A 21,442-nucleotide genomic window follows, 5' to 3' on the forward strand; every position below is an offset into this window, starting at 1 on the left:
GTGAACAAACAAATTGATCCTCCTGACAAACACTTGTCCTTGACTTCTGGTCTACGACAATAAAAGTTTGTGTAAAGTACCGTCAACTCTGTTTAGGTACAAAGTTATCCTAAGGATGGATGGATGGATGGATAGTTAGATAGATCTAGATTCTAGAAAGTGATGGTTCTTGAAGAAGTTCTGAGAGATAGAGATAATGTCTGATGGCATTCGGCTCAATGGCCCAGCCGCAGTTATGTGGAGATGTGATCCAGATTGCACCACGTGGAGTTTAAAAAAAGCACAATTCTTCCGACTGCTCGTGGCGGTATCTCAATCTCAGCACAAATCCCGTTGGAATCTGAGGACTTTCCAGTGTGAATAAAGTATCTGTTCATGTGAGTGGTCCCAGTTCATCCATCTTGTTTGCCAGAGGACCTTACATTCCCCATAAATGACTGCAGGGGTGCAGTGTTTACATTTTCTAAACAAACATGAACATCTGGTCTGACCTTACCATTAGAAATTGGCTTTAAGTTTTCTTCAGTCTCTGTACAAAACCAGCTCTGCATCCCCACTGTTTCCTCCTCATCGTCTCCTGAATTGAAGGATTTCCACCATCCACGGTAGTCGATTGCTGCAATGCGATCCCCCGTTCTCATGTGCAGATAATTCCAGCAGAGTAGCAGTCAGTCATTGCAAGTGATCTGAGGACAAAGGGGGAAATAAAATGTAGCCAAACCCTTGAAACATGTGTCTTACTGTTGAGTAATGTCTAATAGCATGAAACAACAATGACCAACTACATATAATACAAAAATTTTATAAAAATGACAAAGACACATGGAGCTGCCACGAGCACAGTGATACCAACAAAATCAACGTGAGCTCTTTTGTCACTTTCCACATTGCTGTCGGATCTCTATCCTGTAAGCAGCAAAAAAAATGCAATTTGCGAGCAATCAATTCTCCGTTCCAAGTGACATGTGAGGGAATCAGTAAAAGGTCAAAAGGTCACTGCCTGAATGCTTCCCTGCATTCTCTTAGACTGGGGGTCAGCGGGTCGGGTGGAGCCCCCCCCCGCCCCCAATCCCCCAAGGGGAATCAGGTCAGTTTTCTGTTTTAGATCAGTCTTACTACTCAGCTATTATGTAATAGTCCCTCATCAACTGAAGGACGGATGATAATAAACTTCATTTATGTACGGCATAAAAATCATGACATAGAGAGCTGCTCAGTGCAAATGTGCCAAAGGAGGAACAAACGCGGAATTTCCTTGATCCCTCTTTAATGTCTTTTTGTTTCAGTGAAAATTGGGCAAATTTCTCTCCACAATCGCTAATATTTTGGTCTCATTTCACTCGGTCGCATTAATATTTCATGTGTTCTAAATCTATTCTAATTACCACACTGCTAATTACTATATTTCAAACCCAATTAAAGATTGATCACTACTAGAGGCTTAGTTCTGTTCCCATGCCAACATGAGATAGCAGGTTAACAAGCAAGAACAAGGCGTTTAGGAAGAACAAAGAAAACATGCTTTAAAAGTTTTATATGACCATACGTAAATCAACTGCTAGTGATTTTAATATGTAAAAAAAAAGGGCTTTTTTGTATCCAATCCTGACACAATAATCCAGATAGGATAAAGTAGTTAGCTAGATGAATTTGTTAAAGAGAAAACTGCTTTGTATCATTATTGTATCCATAACAACACCGTGAATGAAAGATTGAGAAGTTGCCCTACAATGTTAAGTATGCAATAATTATACATCCATTTATTTAAATACAAATTTAAATAATTGATTAATTGATTGACTCACTGGTAACTGCTGATGCACATGTAGATCAAAAAAAGTTCAAGAGCATAAAAAAATAAAAATAAAAATAATAAATTGACAGCATACTTTCAATGTACATACAGAAAGCATGATCTATCACTGTATTCAGTAATTCTTCCTCCTGTCCATACAGGCCACAAGTAAATCAAGAAAATGTCTGTCAAATTATCATGCAAATGAAGCAGATACAAATTGAATTGAATCTGAGAAAAAGAGAGTGAGTTGGAAGGTCCGATCACTGTAACCACAACCTATTGCATGCAATGTTTTCTGTACGTTATTTATAACTTGCTTATTTATAACTGAACTTCTGTAGGTTATTTATAACTTAAAGAACCCACGGGTGAGGGGTCGACCTGTTCATCACTTCTGTGTGCTGAGAATAGATGTTTCAGAACCACGTCTGTTTGTGAAGCAACGTCACTGTCACTTCTATGATTTTATCAATGAGAGCAAACTAAACTCTTCCAGCAAATGCACAGATGGAACAATACTTTAGATGTTAGTGAGTAGCCCATATTTAAGACAATGAGTTTGGATCAGCATGAGAAAACTATAAAGTTTAATTTGGTTAAAGCTTTAAAGGAGACTGCATGATTCTGACAATATCTGTTGTCCACAGCTGCTTTATACTGTATGAAAAGCTTCTTCTTCAGTCATTAAATCCCTGCAGTCACACGAAGGCAGCAGGACACATACAGTATGCAAATTAATCTGCAGCCTCAGGCCTAAACTTCAGCTCTTTAACCCGGTGCATCACACAACTTCTTTGTAGTTATTCAGCAGTGTTCTTTATTCTTGAAATCCCTGACCAAGCAGCCAGCGTTGCATCACACTTTGCAATATGATGTGGCAATATACAACTGAAAAAGCATTAGATTACTGTGATCATATCAAAAGGCATACCTTAGTATTTTTAATTACAAATTATTAAAAAAGTACAACTGCTGATGTCTTTTATAGAAATATGAATTAAAAAAACGGAATTCTAATGTGTTTAATCATCATTTTCAAAAATGTATCTCTTGACTCTGGTCTGTTTTTACCCAGATGACTAAAGCCCTTTGCAACGCATGTGTTTTGAAATATTCTCGAACTCTCGTTCAAATGAGTAGGCAGAGTTTTACTCGTCTGTGAACCTCACTGTTCAGCGGACATTCACGGTAAAGGTCCGTCCACAGGTTTTTATGATTTTAGATATATGTTATTATGGGGAATGCCAAGAGTTATCATCTCAACAGGTTGAGATGACGTCACTCCCTCTGCTCTGCTGCAGGCACTGCAATGACCTAAAAATCCATCTGGCTATGTGTGTGTGTGTGTGTTTGTGTGTGTGAGTAAAATGCATTTAACCGCAGATAATTTGAGAGGGAGTGTTTCCTGTCTTGTCTGCTTGTGTGTTCAGTTTGTATGTGTGTTTGCGTGCGCACATGTGCATTCAGGTAGACGTATAATCTCATCTTTCGCAGTCTGATACATTCCACTATGCTTACTTTGAAATGCTTTATCCACAATACACAGTGGTTTATTCCTACAGATGGGATCTCCCCCCCCCCCGTTACCCTGGAGAATCCACAAGAATGGACCGTTGTTCGTAATCCTCTCACTATTCATGGGCGGATGCCATCAAGTTGTATTTTACTTGGGGAGTTATTATTCATATATTTTTTTTATTTATTTATTCATGTTTATGTTACACAAAATGACAACACACTGGGGCAAATGTCACCATGGTAAACCATTAAACAGCAAATATCAGATTAAGTGTGTCACAACAGAGCTTGGAAAATAAACTTGTAAACACATTATCTCAAAACTCACGCAGCTTAACACACTTCTAATCATTACGAGTACAATAGAAAAAATATATGATTATATAATATTGATTTGAAAAGGTTAATAAACTAAATAAGTTTCACGTTAATTCATGTGCCATTTTCTGTGTTGATTTGTGACTTCAGTTCAAGTGTTAACTAGAAAATAGACACTCTACTGGCTTCAAATGAAGTAGGTAGGCTGATAAATCTTGAAATGTGATCACAAAATAATCACAACAACACAATCCATCCCTGTCAGCAGAGATGTTTGATATACTCGGCAAAGGTGTATTTCGAATGCAAATGTATCACATTCTAAATTTATTTTGTGGAATAGGGATTATTTTAGAAGTGTGCCCCTTTGTGGCACATCGTAGTTTATTGGCATAGAATAGCTCAAGTTTAGTCAAATTTATTTATATAGCACATCACAAAAGGTGATTAGACTCAACGTGCTTCGAGATAAAAAGAACAGAAAATATATGCAACAATCATTCATGAAAAATGATACCACGCTATTACAGTAAAAGGGAATGTAGAAAGACAGCCACAGACCGAAGTTGTATCTATTAATGACATACTTTCATCTGAACTGAAAGCCTGAAAGAAAAGGTTTATTTTTATGTTTGCTTTACAGTTGTAGCCGACCTTTGCTCAGATGGTAGAGTATTCCACAGAGTAGGGCCATGATGACTGAAAGCTGAATCAAAATGTATTCTATCTTTGTAAATCTGTAAGATAGATCACAATACAATCACAAACACAATCCATCACTGTCTCCAGAGGTGTTGGGTATACCCAGAGAGGACCATGTTGAATGCCAAAGTAGTCGCTTATCACATTATGTGTTTAAAGGTATACGATAGAGTAGACAGGCAGACCTTCAAACAACCTGCCACCATTCTGCCAAGTTGTCTGCTTTGATACAATAGGCTGTGGGGGAAGCCTAACTTACACCTCAAAGGTCTCCCAACCAAACCGCTGAGCTCTGAGAGTCTTCATTGAAATCACTTAGAATCAATTGCTGAAAAGTCAAATTTGAATTAATTAATACAATTAAAAATGTGGAACTGTAAAGTCTCTTGACAAATTGATTTAAATGCTAGTGATTATATAATAGGCCGTTGTTTCAGAGAAGACATTTTGACAGGAAGGAAAAGCTGATGTTTAAATAATGATGTGAATGATGACTGGATTCCATTAAGCTGCATCAGCTTCAGGGTCCTACAGTTCATGCTGGCTCACTGTCAACACAATGATGTCTAACTGGGACACTTGAACTGGGCAGAACCATCATCATTCTCATTAGGTACACCTATGACGTGTCAAAATGTCTGTTCAAGACAAAATTCAAGTGACAACTTCAGTGTAGTCAGTTAGAAGAAGTGGTTGCTGGAAAATCAACCTGGCTTCCAAGTTCACTGGTATTAAGTTTTGTCCGAGATAAACATTAATTTAAAAAAAGCCCGCAGGATTTATTAACAGTTGTAATTAAACTTAATCAGCTTTTAATTGGCAGAAGGTTCTCATTAAAACCTGTGTGTTATTTATAGATAAGTGGACAGAGTGACACGGCAACAGTATTTACAGCAGAGTGTATCTGGTAACTGCAGACCCAGGTTGTACATATTTTTTTAATCTTAGCTTAATTACATTAAAAGAAAAAAGTGCTTTATCTGTATGCATGCATTTGTGACTTGAATTCGATTTGGGCGGCAAGAGGTAGTCAGTGGAGGCTTTTATGCTGATTGAAGACCAGACGCACCACCTCATTCTGGACCATAAGCTAGAGTTTCACTGTGCATGGAAGGAGGCTGGCTAGAAGGGCACTGTAGTAGTCAAGGTGAAAGATAACCATGGCCTGTACAAAGAGCTGGAGTCAAGTACAGTTAACCCTGATGATGGTGTTATATAACTTAGTGCAAAGAAGCAACACTGGGAGACAGATGACATAGTCAGAGAAGTCAAGTGAAGTTTATCTATAAGGTACATAATAACATCCAGAGTTGACAGAATTGCTGTACAATAAAAACAATCAAAGATAAGGATAGCTCACCGACCATGACACCCAGATTTCCTGCTACTTTGGGTGGGATGACAGATGAAAAGGGAATGTTGATGCTTGTATTGTGCCAGAGAGATTTATTGGCCAGGATGACAAACAGTCTTAGCTAAAGATGTTGTTGTCCATGTGGATATGCCTGGGAGACATGCCGAAGTGGTGGGGTCATCTGGCAGGAATGACATGGAAAGTTGGATGTTGTCTGCCTAGCAGTAATATGAAATGGCATGCAAGTGCATGACTGGACCCAAAGAAATATTGCAAGGTGCCCAGCATTGATCCTTGGGGCACCCCTTTGAGGAGGGGATGAGATAAGGATGTTTGTCAGAGACACATAAGGTGAGAAAGCCTGGTGAGAATGGATTCAAACTGAGAAAGCATTTTGCCTGAAATGTCGATATTAGAGCAAAGAGATAGCTGGAGGCAGTCGTTCACTGTATTAAAGACTGTCGTCAGGTCCAGTTGGAGAAGAACCAAAGACTGAGATGTTTCGGTTTCTGTCACAGCCAACTGAGCCGTTCCAGTGGACTGGCCACTCTTGAAGACCAAGTGATTTGGATCAAGGAGGATGTTCCATGAGAGGAATTTGGTTACAGGAAACCACCCTCTCAATAGGAGATAAGAATGGAGGTAGTGAGCCTGGTCGATAACTCCCAACCAGAGCTGGGTCGAGTAAAGACCTATTGAGTAGAGGTGTTGGAGGTGGTGATCATCAAGATCAGCTTCCTGATCAAGGGGAGAATAATTGAAAATGGGAAAAAAATGTAGATGAATGACGACTTTTTGGATGAAGATTTCTGAAATCTGACAAAATTTACCATGATTCACCATTTAATTTCATTCTATTACGAAAACTGAATGAACGACACGCTATATGTGAAATATTGTTGCTTTTTGGAATTCTACACAGATAAAATGATTTCTTTCATCATTTATCATAAACTGTCGTTCGCTCCTTCCCCGAGAAAATATATAAATAAAAGCAAAGAAACAGGTATTTCCCAGTCAGTGCACTGATGTTTGAAGTGAAGCAACTTTGTGAGGATGCTGAGTTAAAGCAGTAGCCTCAGCTACACTCTGAGAATCGATTGATGGCTTAGCATGTACGCACACACTATTTTCACACACAGACATACTCTCTCTCTCTCTTACACACACACACACACACACACACACACACACACACACACACACACACACACACACACACACACACACACACACACTCATATTAAACAGAAGTGGTTCAGCCAGGGGACAGCCAAGTTGTTGGGAAAAATGGGGATAGAGAGATGGAGAGAGGGAGAGGAGGAGGCAGAACAGAAAGGAAGAAGAGTGGCTTTAGTCAAACTTAAACTCTCTGTGCCACGGAAGACTAATCACGTAACTATCTCCGCTTTATTTACCACTTGCTTCTCAACTCCAGGATGTCCTTGGATCACAAGAAAGTAGAAAAGAAAGAAAGGGGAAAAAGAGGGAGGGGTAGTTTCAGATACCAGCGCCTGTGGTAGCCATTCAAACTTCACATTGACATGACAGATATTGAAGACAAAATAACTAAGGGACACATGATGAAAGACAGTTTTACTTTTGAAGAATTGAAATGCCCTTGATGTCTGAAAGACAGAGTGGAAAAAAAACAACTAAAAAACACGAATGTTGTTTTCAAGCTCAGCAAAAATCCTGACTTTTAATGAATACATTTTTCTTGAAGTTTCCAGCAGGTCACATGACTACAGTCCTTCAGAAGGTGTACTTATCTTGTCAAGTAACACTTTTCATGGGGTTTGTTGGAAGAGGTTTATTTACTGATGAACTGGTACTCAACTTTTCATGGTCTGTAACTCGAAGCACTGCACCTTCATCTCTCTGTGATTTGTCTTTTTTCAATCGCCTTCAACACAAAGACACCCATTCCCCACTGAGAAATGAGTTTAGAGCCACTTATCTCCCCCAGTGCTACACACTCCTCGAGAAGGAGGAATCCTGGGGGACTGATTGATCTAGAGGCTTGAATCCTGAAGGAGCTTTCTCACCTAAATTTGCTTTGCTTGTTTTATAGCATGTATAAGAGACAGACAAACAGGTTAATTCAGATTCTGGATAAACATTAGAAAGAAAGCTAGGGATGTACACTATACATCTGCATGCTCATATTTTATTCTTCATCAAAAAGTATGATGATGAAAGTTAATTCATACCATCACTAGATATCAGAGGGCACAAGTTCAGAGACTGACAACTGAGTAAACTCAATCAGCTGATGAAGGCTGTACTTACTTTAAATACATTAAACCTTGGCAGCAGCAAACAACAACATCAACTGGTACATTTGCCAATTCAGGCGTACTAAGGGTGTTTGTTGATGTTTAAGTGAAAGACTGTAAGGAATACAGTCAAGTAATAATGTGTAGTAAGTACTACACTGACATTGGAACTCTGGAAATTGGGGCACTATGCACCTACAATTGAGGGATATTTCAAATTAATCAGTCTCATAATCATAAGTAGTACATCCTCAATTTAGGGATCTGTCTCTGTCTCTATCTCCTGTCACCAATAGCTTTGTGTGAACTTTTCAAAGGCCAGAATCGAGAGGCTCACCGACATGTCGCCTACTCCGACTACATTTCTAGCAGACTAAATAACTAGACGAATCATGACTTCTGCCACTCAGAGCGCAGGACTACAGCGTAGTCCGGGTTTCTCCTGATGAGTAAATGAGTAGTGTGAACTGCACAATGATCTGACGGCTTTGAGAGTCGTGTAGTCTGAACTTGGAATGCACAAGACTACAACTGGGCAACATCTAAGGATATTTATTAGGTGTATGAGCAAATGGATAACTGAAGAAATTAATTCGAATTTAAAAGATGTACAAAAATCACCTTTTTTAATGAGAAAAAGAGTTAGTCAAAATAGTGAAAGCATGTGATTGGTGGTGGACATTCTACTTCTCTATGACTCAGAATTAAGAATACAAAGCACTGTCTGACATCAACTCTTATCCCAGACAGCAGAAGTAAAAGTTTGAGAGAGGAGTTTCTCAAAAAGGTCCATTCAAACCCACCACTTCTTAATGCCAGGCACAGTTCAGACCTGGGGTGAATGCACCAAAGGCACACTGTCGTCTTCGCAAACAAAAATGTCAGATGTGTGTGTCTGCATATAGAGCAGGAAAGTGAGATTTGATCACAAGTGGTCAGTCAAGGGTGTACTCGAGGGCTATCCACTTGTGATCGGATTACCCGAGACAGAAGTTAATACCAGTTCTTAACAGGACCTTAGTGGAATTAAAGAAAAGGGGGAGTCCTCACTACACGGGCCTACTTTAAATGGTGTCTGCCTGAGCCTAATTCATCCAGTGATTTGCCAAAGTAATGATGTGTAAATGCCAGGCCTTCATGGTTCCTCTTGACTGTGTAACATATAAGAGAAAGAAACAAATCATGTGTATGAAAAATCTAAAATCTTTTAGATATTCACCTTGGTATTCATTAACAGACAAGTGAACCTTCAAATGTCTATGGATCGCTCTCTCTTTCCCATTCTCTTAGTTTCAGTCTCACAGCAGTTCCGTTGTGCCACCGCGGAAACAAAGGAGCAATCGTGGGCAAGGAAATGACAGAGGGAAAAGGAGAGTTGAGCCAAACAAGGAGAAAAGGGAAGGGGGGGACATTTGGGGACAGCTAACAAGTTCTGATCAAAATTCAGGAGCAGATCAAGTGGTTGTGAAGTATGCTTCAAACAAAAGTCCCCCCACCAGCTCCCAAAAGCTCTCTTATGCCTCAATGTTCCTTACCCCTATGGCTCTTATCATCTTTCCCTGTTCCTCATGCCAGCATCTTCTTTTCACACCTCCTCCAACCCCAAACCCATCTCCCCATTCCCCTCAAGGCTACGGGTAGCTCTCTACTTTGCTGTATTTGCTTCTTACTTCCGTCCTTCCCACTCTGCCCCTTCTTGCCTCTTTCACTCACCCCCTTTGCTCTCCCTAAGGCCCTCAGCTTTCTCTCTCTTCACAACTGATGAAAGGAGGAATAAATGAAGGGGCGCATGTTAATTTTGTGGTGGCCACTCTTGACAAGTTTTAATCAGAGTGGGGAATCGCATGCCAAGTCATCCAGAGTACAGAGATAGACAGTGGCAGCAATAATTTGGTCAAGGTCAGAGGTTTTTGGGGGACTTCATTGTTGTAATAAGGACACATGAAATAGTTCACTTCATTCGCTTAAATTGTCCAGAGTCAGCACTTTAAAACTCAACTATTCATGTGTGCATCTTCATCAATAAGGATTGATTAGGAACTTTCTGATCTCTTTACCCTGTCAATGGCAATCGTCTGTGCCCTACTGACAGGTCCTGAAATAACGTTTCATTTTTAAAGTCCTTTATTTTCTATATTCTTTTGTATACTGTGTGACAGTATGTTTTTGTTTATTCTATCGTATTCATGACTCTCTCCTCTCCCCCTCTTTCTGCCCACCTCTCCTCTCTCCACCATTTCCCCCGCTCAACCCAACCGGTCTCCTCCACAGTCGCCAAGTGGTTGCCAATTGTGGGAACTGTTGGGTTTTCTCTGTAATATTGTGAGGTCCCGACCTCACTGTGTTAAGTGCCTAGAGACGATGTATGTATGTGATTTGGCTCAATACAAATAAAATTGAATTGAATGACATTTATTTATTTACTTATTCCAGTCAAAAGATTCAGAAATGTTTTAAAAAGGGAGACAGAAAATAAATAATAAAAATGTATTTCTTTGATTCTGGATAGTCTAGGATAAATGGTTGTTCATACTGCCATTGAACGCCAGGAGAGCAAAAACTTGGATTGAAGATATGTTTCTTCTTCAATATAGCACAATAGCACAGTGGGAATATAACTTACTTTAAGCGATGGACATGTTTTTGCTCCTGTGTAATTACATGAACTCTCACCTGTTACAAAGGAAACTTTTCAAACAAAAAAATCAGTAGTCTCATTTTACTTTCAACACTTGATGAGCAGCGAGCCACCAGCATGGAAGTCATTCGACATCTGAAAGTTGACTGGCTGTGGCACTGATTTGAGTTTTTAGAGGTTCTTCACTCTTCCTAATTGGATTGCGCTTTCCTGCTTCTCCGTCTCTCATCAGGAAATCAATCTATAGTCTCCTATAAAGCTGCTGGATGCCAATGGATGGGTTTCTGTAACAAGCCTTAAAATGTGTAATGCTTCAACGGGTCTCATCTTGACAGTCTCTTCTTTCACACTCTGTTCCTTGGTACCTCTCGCTGTTATCAAAGTGGTGATTGTGAGCGGTTCAACAGAGTAACAGACCCAAAGAATAGGAGAAAGAAAACAATGTCTGTTTTCTTCCTTCGCTGTCGAGCACCCCCCCTTCTCTCTGCTCCTGTTTTGATCCGCTCTATTTTCTGAGTTGTCACATATCCAACATCCTGCTGAATGAAAATAAAAAGGAGACATGCAGATGGAGTATCACAGTTGGAGAAAAACGGCTAAAAATATGATGACTTTTGTTTTGGCCAAGTCAAAAGAATCTGCACTACTCCCTCTCCTTATTGCTAAAAAAATGATGCCTTAAAATAGTATGAGAACCTTTTCCTCGTTGACTCTTCCAAAGTGTCCTTTTTTGCAAAATTTTTGGCAGTCTTTCAAAGAAGACCACATTTCTCATGCTAACTTTGACATATTTTGAGGATGTTATCGAAATACTAAGGCAGCAATGCACCAAAGTAAACTTTGGCTGGCCAGAAAGGATTAACAGTACGTATACTGATCCTATAATTAGAACAGAGTGATGGGGTCTGTAAAGGAAAGACTTCACATTGGTTGTGAAGCAGCAGAACATACTCTCTTGTTGTTCAGCCTAGGTGGCAAGCAGCTAGTGCTGGGCAACACGCACCTGAAAGAAACTGTCCATGACCTCTATCAGTGGTTGATATACTTTATATGAGATCATTGTTAATGAAAGCATTCATATTGCGGATGGAAATATGTTCTAGCAGCACCCAGGGTTTAACAGATAAAGACAAGAAAAGAAAAGAAACTCAAAGTGCATCATCATGCTGCAGAATTAGATATACACAGTCGAATCTCTCAGTGGAAGACATGCATGCTAAAGAGGAAAGGGACCTTCCAAAAGAAAGATTCTGGCTTTGCCTGTCCAAAACAAAAAAAAGCTCACGAGATAAGACAGACGAGAGAAAAGATGCAGATATAGTTTCTAAGCCCGGTGCTCGCTTTTATTTCCGAATACCCTTTTTAATACATTTCCGATAGAGGTCATACAGTCATATACTCGATGACGGTTGCTGTAAATGTAACTTGATATAAATACTGTAGCTACTGATACTAACCAAGCCAACTAACCTTATGCAACCTGTTCAATCCATTTTCATTGTTGGTATTTCTTGCTGCATGCTGATAATTATAATAAGACTCTATATTAACACTCTACATTCTATAATTGTCACTAGATGTAATCTTTCTTAAAGCCCATGTGTACACACAGCCTAGATCATAGTCTTTACAATAGTAGTGAGAAACGTAACATTCCCCCATGAGCAAGTACGAGTTCAGTGCTTGGTATTTCCATTTTCATTCCAGCATTAGTACTCCCTTGTAGTTAGTGTATATTGCTGTTTGTTTTCCTACAGGATCGGCCAGTCGGAGTGAATGTGTTTACTTGGGTAAGCTTGTCTCCGTTACTTTACCTCTCTAGTACAACCCCTGGAACGATGGAGTAGAGTAGACGCTCGGAGGGAAATTAGGAGAAATGAGACCAGAGGGGAGCAGTTAAACTGGGATGGAGTTGAAGAAGGAAACTCTTGTCTATTACAACATCACAGTTTTACCTTGGGTTGTATGAACATTTGTCCACTTTATTAGGTTCATCCCAATCTGAACTATGGTTAAATTTAATTACTGACAATTCTTACAAATGAGCAAATTGCAAGGACTTTGAAGTTCATCGTCAAATAGACTCAATATTACACAAGATTACAAGCACACACACACACACACACACACAGTGTGCAGTAGGTCTATGTTAATGATTTTTAAATACTTAATAGCATGAGGAGCACAAATTCGACTATTTAGACATTTACATTATTTCAAAGTAACTTATTAATCACCTTCAACATGTACTTATTTCGACAAAGTCCACCATCAAACTATAGTGAAGATTTTTTTTTTCAGAAATGTACCTTTACCTGACTCTGGACATACTCACAAGGGTTTTTTAAAGCCCTCATAGACTTAAAGTTGGGTTGCATCCCACACACATAAGAATAAATTTCAAATATTATCTGCTCGTGAACACATTTTACAGGATCAAAAAAAAAAAAAGAACACAATCACCCTACTACATGTAAATTGTACATATTCAGATAATCTTGGAAGCAGAAGCTACACACCATCAACATCTGTCACCTGCACACACAACCACATTCATGTCTACATTTCTTTGAGCTTTTGAGTTTCAAATTTCTTTTTCTCACAGGTTTTTATGTGTTTGCTATCATCTACCGCGGGTCCAGGAAGGAGCTGCGAATACAGCCGGGTCCGATCTCTCGCAAATATCATCTAGGCCTACGACTGTTGCACTAATCATATCTACAAGCAGTTCAAGAAGTGAAAATATCATCCATAAACTGCACCTTATATCACCAGATATGACTGAGGATTGTCCCCTCGGTCGCTCCGGGAGCAAATCTGGGGTAAATTACTCTGAAAAATGTGTAATCTGAGTGAGGAATAAAGGGAAACACACACACACACACACACACACACACACACACACACACACACACACACATATGTGCACAAGACACACATACAATGCAAGTGTTGTCAAAACCGAGCTGTGATGGGCTTTGGTAAATGGTTACCATGGTGAAAATTAGCAAGCCAAACCACCTGCGTTGATTACCCTTTCAGAGATATGGGGATACAAATAGCAGTAGTTAATCTTGTTTAGGGCACACAAATTCATTGTGACAGCTCGGCTGCTTCAACCCCGCAGACTATCGCAGTGTAAATTGAACAGACTGATTGTAAGAGAGAGGAGGAAGAGAAGAGAAGGCAACTACTATTAACAACAAAGGAAAAGGCAAGAAATAGTTTTGGGGGTGTAGTTTGGGCTGAATTTAAATTGTTTGCCGGAGTCTGAGCATCATTTTTTAACTTAACTTTTTAGATTAGAAAATAGAAAACGTGGGTATTTGTATGCGAATATGACTCGGCCAAAACCGTGGCAGTGTATTGGGAGTTGCTCCGGGTGAAATATAGGCCCCACCATTTTTCATAATTAGCTAATAAACATGCAGGGAGATATTGGACCCATTAAAAACGCCGCAGCCCAAGAGCTCATGCAGGCAAGCAGGCGGGCGTGCACACGCACACGCACACGCACGCACACACACACACACACACACACACACACACACACACACACAGGCAGATTGGCATACAGTCGGACGGTGGCTTCAATGCAGTTGCAGGAACGTATGTAGAAAACTGTGTACGTTAGAGTAAGGGGAAGCAGATCAGCGGCATTGTTTGGCAGTAAAGTGGATACTTAATCATGAATGTAGCAAGGACGTGGAGCCTCTTAAAAGTGAGCATATATGACCCGCAGAGGCAGAGGGACTCAAACAAAACAAATACACAAAGGCCCTGCAACTATTATGAGTTAAAAGAAAAGACGCTCTGCTACACATGTGAAAAACCCAACACTCACTATTGCCAGTTTATGTTTCCTGCGTAATGAATCAACTAATCAATAAACAATCCCGTCGTACACAGACGGCGAGAACAAACGGCAAATGTTTTCTTTTCCTTTTTTTTGTGATGGCTCAGAGTGAGTATGGCTTGGATGACTTTGCTGCAAACACAAGACAGAGGAGCTCTTCTTGTGCAGGGTGTTTGCTGAGGAAAATTCCACCAGCCATTACAGTAAAGCCTTGCAGCTCCAATTATGTTATGTCTACCTTAAATATGTTTTCTCCAGCAATTTCCCATTGTATCTCAGCTATTGTTTGGATTGGGCTGCATCTGTGTATGTTTCTTCCCCTTTGACTGCAGAAACACAAATTGATTTTTGAACTTTGTAATTTTCTGTAATCTCCCCCTCTTCAATTGTTTGCTCCTTTAATGCAGAGATGTGGTTGTGCTCAACTCCGGAACAGCTTTTTGGACATTTTTCATTTATATTGCCCTCCCAGTTTGTGAATGGCTCTTTCTTGTTTTTTTTAAATAGTTTATTTTAAAAACTGACCCAAACACCTGCCACACACCCACAAACATAAACTAGTTGGGATTTAAGATTGTTGATGATACATTAAATCATTAATTTTACATCTTGGCCCTATTTAGGTCTCGGGATTAAAATAAGACCAGATATTATTGACAGTACATACAAGTATATATCATAAATATAATATAATACAAAGAACTCAGCTCTTGCACATGCATGCATACTGTTAAGCGTGTGGGCTACATACATATATACAGTAGGCTACATGTGTAACAATGGTGTGCCGTCGGGACAAGCAGGGCAAGGAGTGCTTCACTAGTTAAAGCTAAAAATAGACAAAAAATAAACCGGTGCAGGAGTGGAAACTCCCCTTAAAGAATTTGTAGATACTGCACTTACAGACACATCAGTGAATAACATGGGAATTTGCGTAAGTGTGAGTGGTGAAAGTGTGTGTGTCAGTATGTACAGTATGTATTGTGCCAGTGAGGTGCCACTACCTGCCAGTGCCACTAGGGGGATCCTGGCCTCTCTTCACCTTGTAGAAGTCTGATGAAAGAATGGTGCCTTCCTGTCACATACCTACTTAACCACACACACATAGAGTACTGTACATATGGTATGTATATTTATGCACACGCACACACGCACACACACACACACACAGGCTATACAGTACATTCAATGCCAACATTCAGTGCCCACGCAGACAGTAGTGAGCCCTTTATGAAGTAAGAGTGACTGATGTGAAGCACAGTCTTAACCAAGTGTTTTAGTTTCCTTTCATTGGCCACTCAGGGCCAATGCCCGTCTGTAACAGTCTAACCATAAATACATTCTGAGAACCTTTTTTGGCACAACCTTGGGCTGAGTCTTTCCTTAGCCTCCAAAATGTATCAGTTAGCAGAGTTTTGTTAACAACTGTAAAAAAAATACATTTCATTGTATGTAAACTAGATTAACATAACACAAACAGATTACATGCCACCAAAAATGGTTTAGGATTGAATAAAGTGTTCTTAAAGGATTGTTAATTTCTCCGGGTGTGTGCACGTTTGCAACCTTATCCTCAGGAGACCGGGGTTCTACTTGGTACATATAATTTTTCCTTGCTGACAGAATTGTGTCATCAGTATAATCATCCTTGGCCTTTTATCCCCCCACCAGCTTCATATCAGAGCTTCATCCTTTCCTTCCTCCCCCCAAATGGAGAAACTCTCCAAGCCTGCTCCAAACCAATGCACCAACTGACAAGATGCACGTTTTAAAACCACCAATCATCAATGTTGCTGCAGCAAATTAAATGCATTTGCGACTACTCTGACTCGGTGGGGAAAAAAAATATATAGAAACTATTTTCTTGCCAGGATTGCATCTTCCTGCCTTGTTTCTGGCAGCGCGTCCATATTAAATGTTCCTCTCAAATGTATCCTGCTAATGTTTTTTGATCAGTATCCACACTTGGCTCTCAGAATTTCCACTGAATGGGAATCGATAGAATATGAACGTCGTTTACAGCGAGCATTGTAGAGGACACACTCTTCCAATTTCTGCTGCTTATATGAATGGGAAAAAAGTCAATTGACCCCTCTTTTATTTTCACTCAATGTCCTCTGGCATTTTATGTACTGACATTAGATGTTCAGAAATGCGACATTAGTACAATGAGTGAAAGATGAACACAAGTGGGATCATCAAGCGTTTTATGACATTTCACATACAGTTTGTAATGAACTACTAATAATAAAAAATGGAGATCATTGTTGACTGTGTGCTTTGAAATGAGAACATGTTACTTACAACTCTATAACACACACGAAAGTGCACCCTGGCAAACGTACACAAAGGCTTTACCTTTCATTAGCTCTGGTGGACATTTTGGAGAGACTGATGACAGTGAGGGGAGCAGGGGACTGCGAGTGATTAATCACTGTTTTAATGAGGTCCGAGATCAAAATGACTAAAGCGATGTTTAGCTCACTCGCACTTCTCTGACCTCATTTTCACCTCGAAGGACGTCAAGTACTCTGGTTAGAGCCGGGCTGGGGAACCTCCAGGATGTACGCAGGCCAACGAGACAATTCGATCTGGCCCGTGAGACAAATCCTTAATACAACAGAGCAACTCAGAAATACAACAACAAAAAAAGATAAAAGAATATAACATAAAATAGTGGTGTCCCTCAGGACGGTCCCTTCTGGCTGTGTTCCTGTCAGGTCATAGTCGGGGTGAGGGAAACGCACGCACACACACACACACACACACACACACACACACACATCTGTTAGGTGTCATCACTGACAAGAATCAAGGCTACTCTCGGAAGAAGTAGAGGCAGAATGTCACACTTTCCAAGAGTAGTGGACAAACAATTACGGCAACTCAGTGTGTTTAGTTTGTGGGGACACGCTCATGCGATAAAACGGGGCAATATTTAGCGGGCACATCAGTGAGCTAATAGCTAAGAAGCTGAATTCTCATTCGGGAGAACTTGTGATGGAGTGTGGAGGGTTTTGTGGCATCTAGTGGTGAAGTGCTACATCGCAACCAATTGAATACCCCGTTGCCTCACCCTGCCCCTTCCAAGGAGAACCTACGGCGGCCTTGAGGTGATGTAAAATTGCCAACGGCCCTCTCTAAAGACGTGTTTGGTTAGTCCTTCCTGAACTCCTGTCGAAATATGACAACAAGTGCAACATGGCGAAAGAGGACCTGCTCCTTATGGAGATATAAAGTGCTCATTCTAAGGAAACTACAAGAGGAAGCATGTGTATGAATTATATATACATGTTTCCTGCACAGATTGGACCTTTAAGTTCATATGTGGTAGGTATAGTGTTTGCAAAAATTCCCTATGGGAAGTTCTGCAGTGTCTGTACAATGTTTAACATTATCAAATTAGATAGTCATTGTGATGAGGTAGTTGATAACTAAAGCTCATGTACTGAACATTGGAAATATATTAAAAAAACTATGTTTAGACGGATAATGCTTCAAAAAAACATTTATTATGTTTGTTGTTTTTTTTGCTTAAGCCTCAAACCTCACTAACACGGGTACTGTAATGAGTGAAGGGGAAGAGAGAGAGCAGATCTTCTCTCTGTGTGGATCCGCTTTGTCCCGTCTTTACCCCCAAATCTCAGGTGGCCAAATCAAGCTCTGCGCCTCTGATGTGTAACTGACTGCGGGCCTCCACACTCTGCCGTGTGTGTGTGTGTGTGTGTGTGTGTGTGTGTGTGTGCGTGCGTGCGTGCGTGCGTGCGTGCGTGCGTGCGTGCGAGAGAGTATGTGTGTGTGCTGTAGGTCTTCCAGCTTTCTCCCCCAGAGGGAGCAGCATTAAGGAAAGGATAACAGCCGTCCATCCGATCCGTTTCCCATGACAGCAAGGATCAAACCAAGAGTCAGGTGACTGAATCTATCATCTACAATCAGGTTTGCAACTGTATTTCGTTTAATTTAAGAGCATCCGTGGTCCAGATCCTGGGACTATATTCTCTATCAAATGATGTCGTATGTCTTTCTCACATTTTTTTAGATGAATCCTTTCTTGGCTTTGACTACTTCTACTGCACATTTCCTATACGCTCGCTCCGCAGGTTGTGTATAGGGCCCCGTATCCTCCACAAGGGCACTGCCTTCCCCTCGTTTCAAAGCACGGTTTCAGTGTTAACCACACTGATGAGAGGATGAAGGAGAACTAATCTTCAGGTCACCAGAAAAATAAGATCAAATAAAAAGATCATGAAAGTCAGCAAAGGGCAGCAATCAGGCGACCTTGTTCTCTCCTCTCCACGTTTGATGTCTGCAAATAAAAAGTGATGTGAAGTTGATGTGCATCTGGCCGACCCAGCTGAGTGTGTCCGACGATCTAAAACCCAAAACACCGTACGACCCGGGGTTGTCTCTTAGTCTGCCTATGTGTTCTATACCTGCGAGCCACTTCCAGGGCTGCTCTGTGTACTTTGTGCAATTACAAAAGTGAGAGTGAAATACAACTATTTATCACTTTTGATCGACTGCAGTTCAGAGAAGAGGACCATGTTGTGCATGAAAACACCCAAATGCACCTGCATGAAAAGAAACTCACAATTTCAGGCAGCATTCTCTAATAAGGGGACCAGTCCAGACTGTGTGTGTGTGTGTGTGTGTGTGTGTGTGTGTGTGTGTTGCCTCCTACTCTTTAGCGAGACAATGATTATAGTCCTCAGTCAAGGTTTAGTTACAGCTCTAGACTAATGGAAGATGGAAACAAATGGATTGACATTGCCCCTTAAATATTGAATTTAAAATGGTGATTAGTTGGGCTTACTGGGCCACATGGATGCAACACTCAGTAAATAATAAACATTATGCATTCAGCCGAGCCATAGTATAAATAATGTTTTATATTTGAAAAGGTATTAAGGAGAATATGGGAGAGGCATTTTAAAATGCCCAGATGCAGCTGATAAAATTAATTATAAAGATGCAGCCACAGCCTAAAGGCTTATGTTCACATCGGATATCCAATGCTAATTGTACAATATTGGGAGGGATGGACTAATTGCCAAGCAGCGGATCAAAAGCTCAGTTTTAAATTTAAGTATTTTCTACAATGTCTTATTTATGTTTAAGTTAATATTCACACGAGATACACTGAAAATATTCTATTAAATAAATGTTGTTTATTCATACCTCAGTCTGTTCAGTATAAGTCGACTTATTCTTACACTGACTGATGGAACAAACCTTCGTTGTAGCTCTGGGCTGTCGGGTGTGACTGGGTGGCGAAGGCAAAGGGTTTCACATGGCTCAAGGGTCAGGTCGGAGGGCCCCTGAGCAGAATTTTGCCGCAGGGTGATCTCTGCTAATACATCCAATACGTTTGACTAGTTGACTGGCATATTAGTTATACTGAAATTATTATAATGTCTTTCTTGTATCTCTACCGTGGTCCGAGTTACACATAAATGTGTGTTTTGTACGCTTTGTATTGCAGACTTAGGAACAAGTTACAACACAGATTCTAAATTGTACATTGAGCTACAACATGCACCATCTTCACATTCAGCTCAAGGGATGAATACTTAATATTGGAAAATAATTCCTTGCTTTATGAACACTTAAAATGTCAGGGCAACAATTGCAGAAATTACAGCTGTGCTAAAAGCAAAGGTGTTCCTTCACTGGCATGATTAAACTGATGCGTATTGAGACATTAAGACCCCGTTAGCAATGCGTAAACTTGTTCTACTGGCAAATTAATATACCACTCTGGCATTACCCCTGCTCCACGGGCAGATACCACTTTGACACCATTTTCACAATCTTTAATTCAGCCAAACATCTTTGAATGATCAGACATTCAAAGTACCTGACCTTCCATATAGCCCACATCTGGTACAAAGAAATCTTCTCACAAGCAGTAAAACAAGCCTCTCAACGGGATGCACAAAGGAGGCCAAGGAGCGGGAGTAAATGAAAGCTATACTGCACATCACCTTTGAGTTGAACTGTGTAAAAAATACCCAGAGAGTTTGTAACTTCAGAGCCTTTTATTTTACCAGTCTGACGTCCGCTCCCAGGCCAGACGTCTGCTTGACAAACAAAGAAGGGACAAGTGTGCAAGTGAGTGAGAGCGATTTTCACACCCTTGATCCCCCAGATACCACTGGTACAAGGGATGGGACGTGCGAGACTGGGGCCTCAGTAGTTTTCTCCACAGCAAAACCCTCTAGAGCCGGTAACCAATCAGAAAAGGCCATGCTTGCCCCCCAACCCCCAGGACGTTTGATCCTATCAGACAGTAAAGAAGACCATGTGGCAGTGACCCCGGCGAACTCTGTTGTATAGTGTGAGTGGCCACATACAGCGAGGACGCACGTTCACACATCGGATGCTCTTCACAAGGAGATGGCTAACATAGATGACAACGGTGCTATTTCCCCAATTTGTCTTCTTTTGTTCAAGGCTGCAGAACAATCTTCGGTCTTGTGAATGCCGGCGGTGGTGACGCAAAAAGGAAGACAAAGTGTCATTTCTTCACAGTTACGGACACAATCGGGCATGGGGTCGTTTTTTGGTTGAATAGCAATTACCAGCGTTTGTCAGCTATGAAAGACGTCTTGTAATCAACGCGTTTATTCTCAAAAGCAAAACAAGACAATGGTCAGAGCTGTGGCACTGAGCCCAACTTCAAACAATCATATTGAAAAAATATGTAGCAGTAACAGTGCCATTTATCTTAACAAAATACAGTATATTTTTCTTAGTATTTTAAGGGCATGTGGAGTTAAATCTTCAATCAAAGGAGTAGTTGATCATTCTTACTTTGTTTCCTAATGGCGCGTTCGCGAAGGATATTTTTTGACGAGTGGCGACGAGACACGAAATTTGCGTCATGAAATACTCAGAACTAATAAATTCCTGTGACGCAATGTCGCATCAGCCCAAAGAGATCCTCCCGACGTCTCTGTTGTTTGACTGAGAACGGGTG

The 21,442-nt window shown here is 40.5% G+C and overlaps 1 protein-coding gene across 5 annotated transcripts in view; it reads right to left on the minus strand.

The window, feature by feature from the left end:
* scn2b (sodium channel, voltage-gated, type II, beta) overlaps positions 1-21,442 on the minus strand; it is a 139,937-nt gene that overhangs the window by 71,715 nt on the left and 46,780 nt on the right. For 2 of the 5 annotated variants that reach the window (XM_035622098.2, XM_035622097.2), the window contains exon 3: positions 497-686. The exons of the other annotated variants lie outside the window; for them this stretch is intronic. In XM_035622098.2, coding sequence (XP_035477991.1) covers positions 497-641 — 145 coding nt within the window. In that variant the 5' untranslated portion in view covers positions 642-686. The remainder of the gene's footprint in view (positions 1-496; positions 687-21,442) is intronic. 5 annotated transcript variants of the gene reach the window in all.

Source organism: Scophthalmus maximus, chromosome 11 (assembly GCF_022379125.1).
Source record: "Scophthalmus maximus strain ysfricsl-2021 chromosome 11, ASM2237912v1, whole genome shotgun sequence".
In the NCBI taxonomy this organism is placed as follows: domain Eukaryota; kingdom Metazoa; phylum Chordata; class Actinopteri; order Pleuronectiformes; family Scophthalmidae; genus Scophthalmus; species Scophthalmus maximus.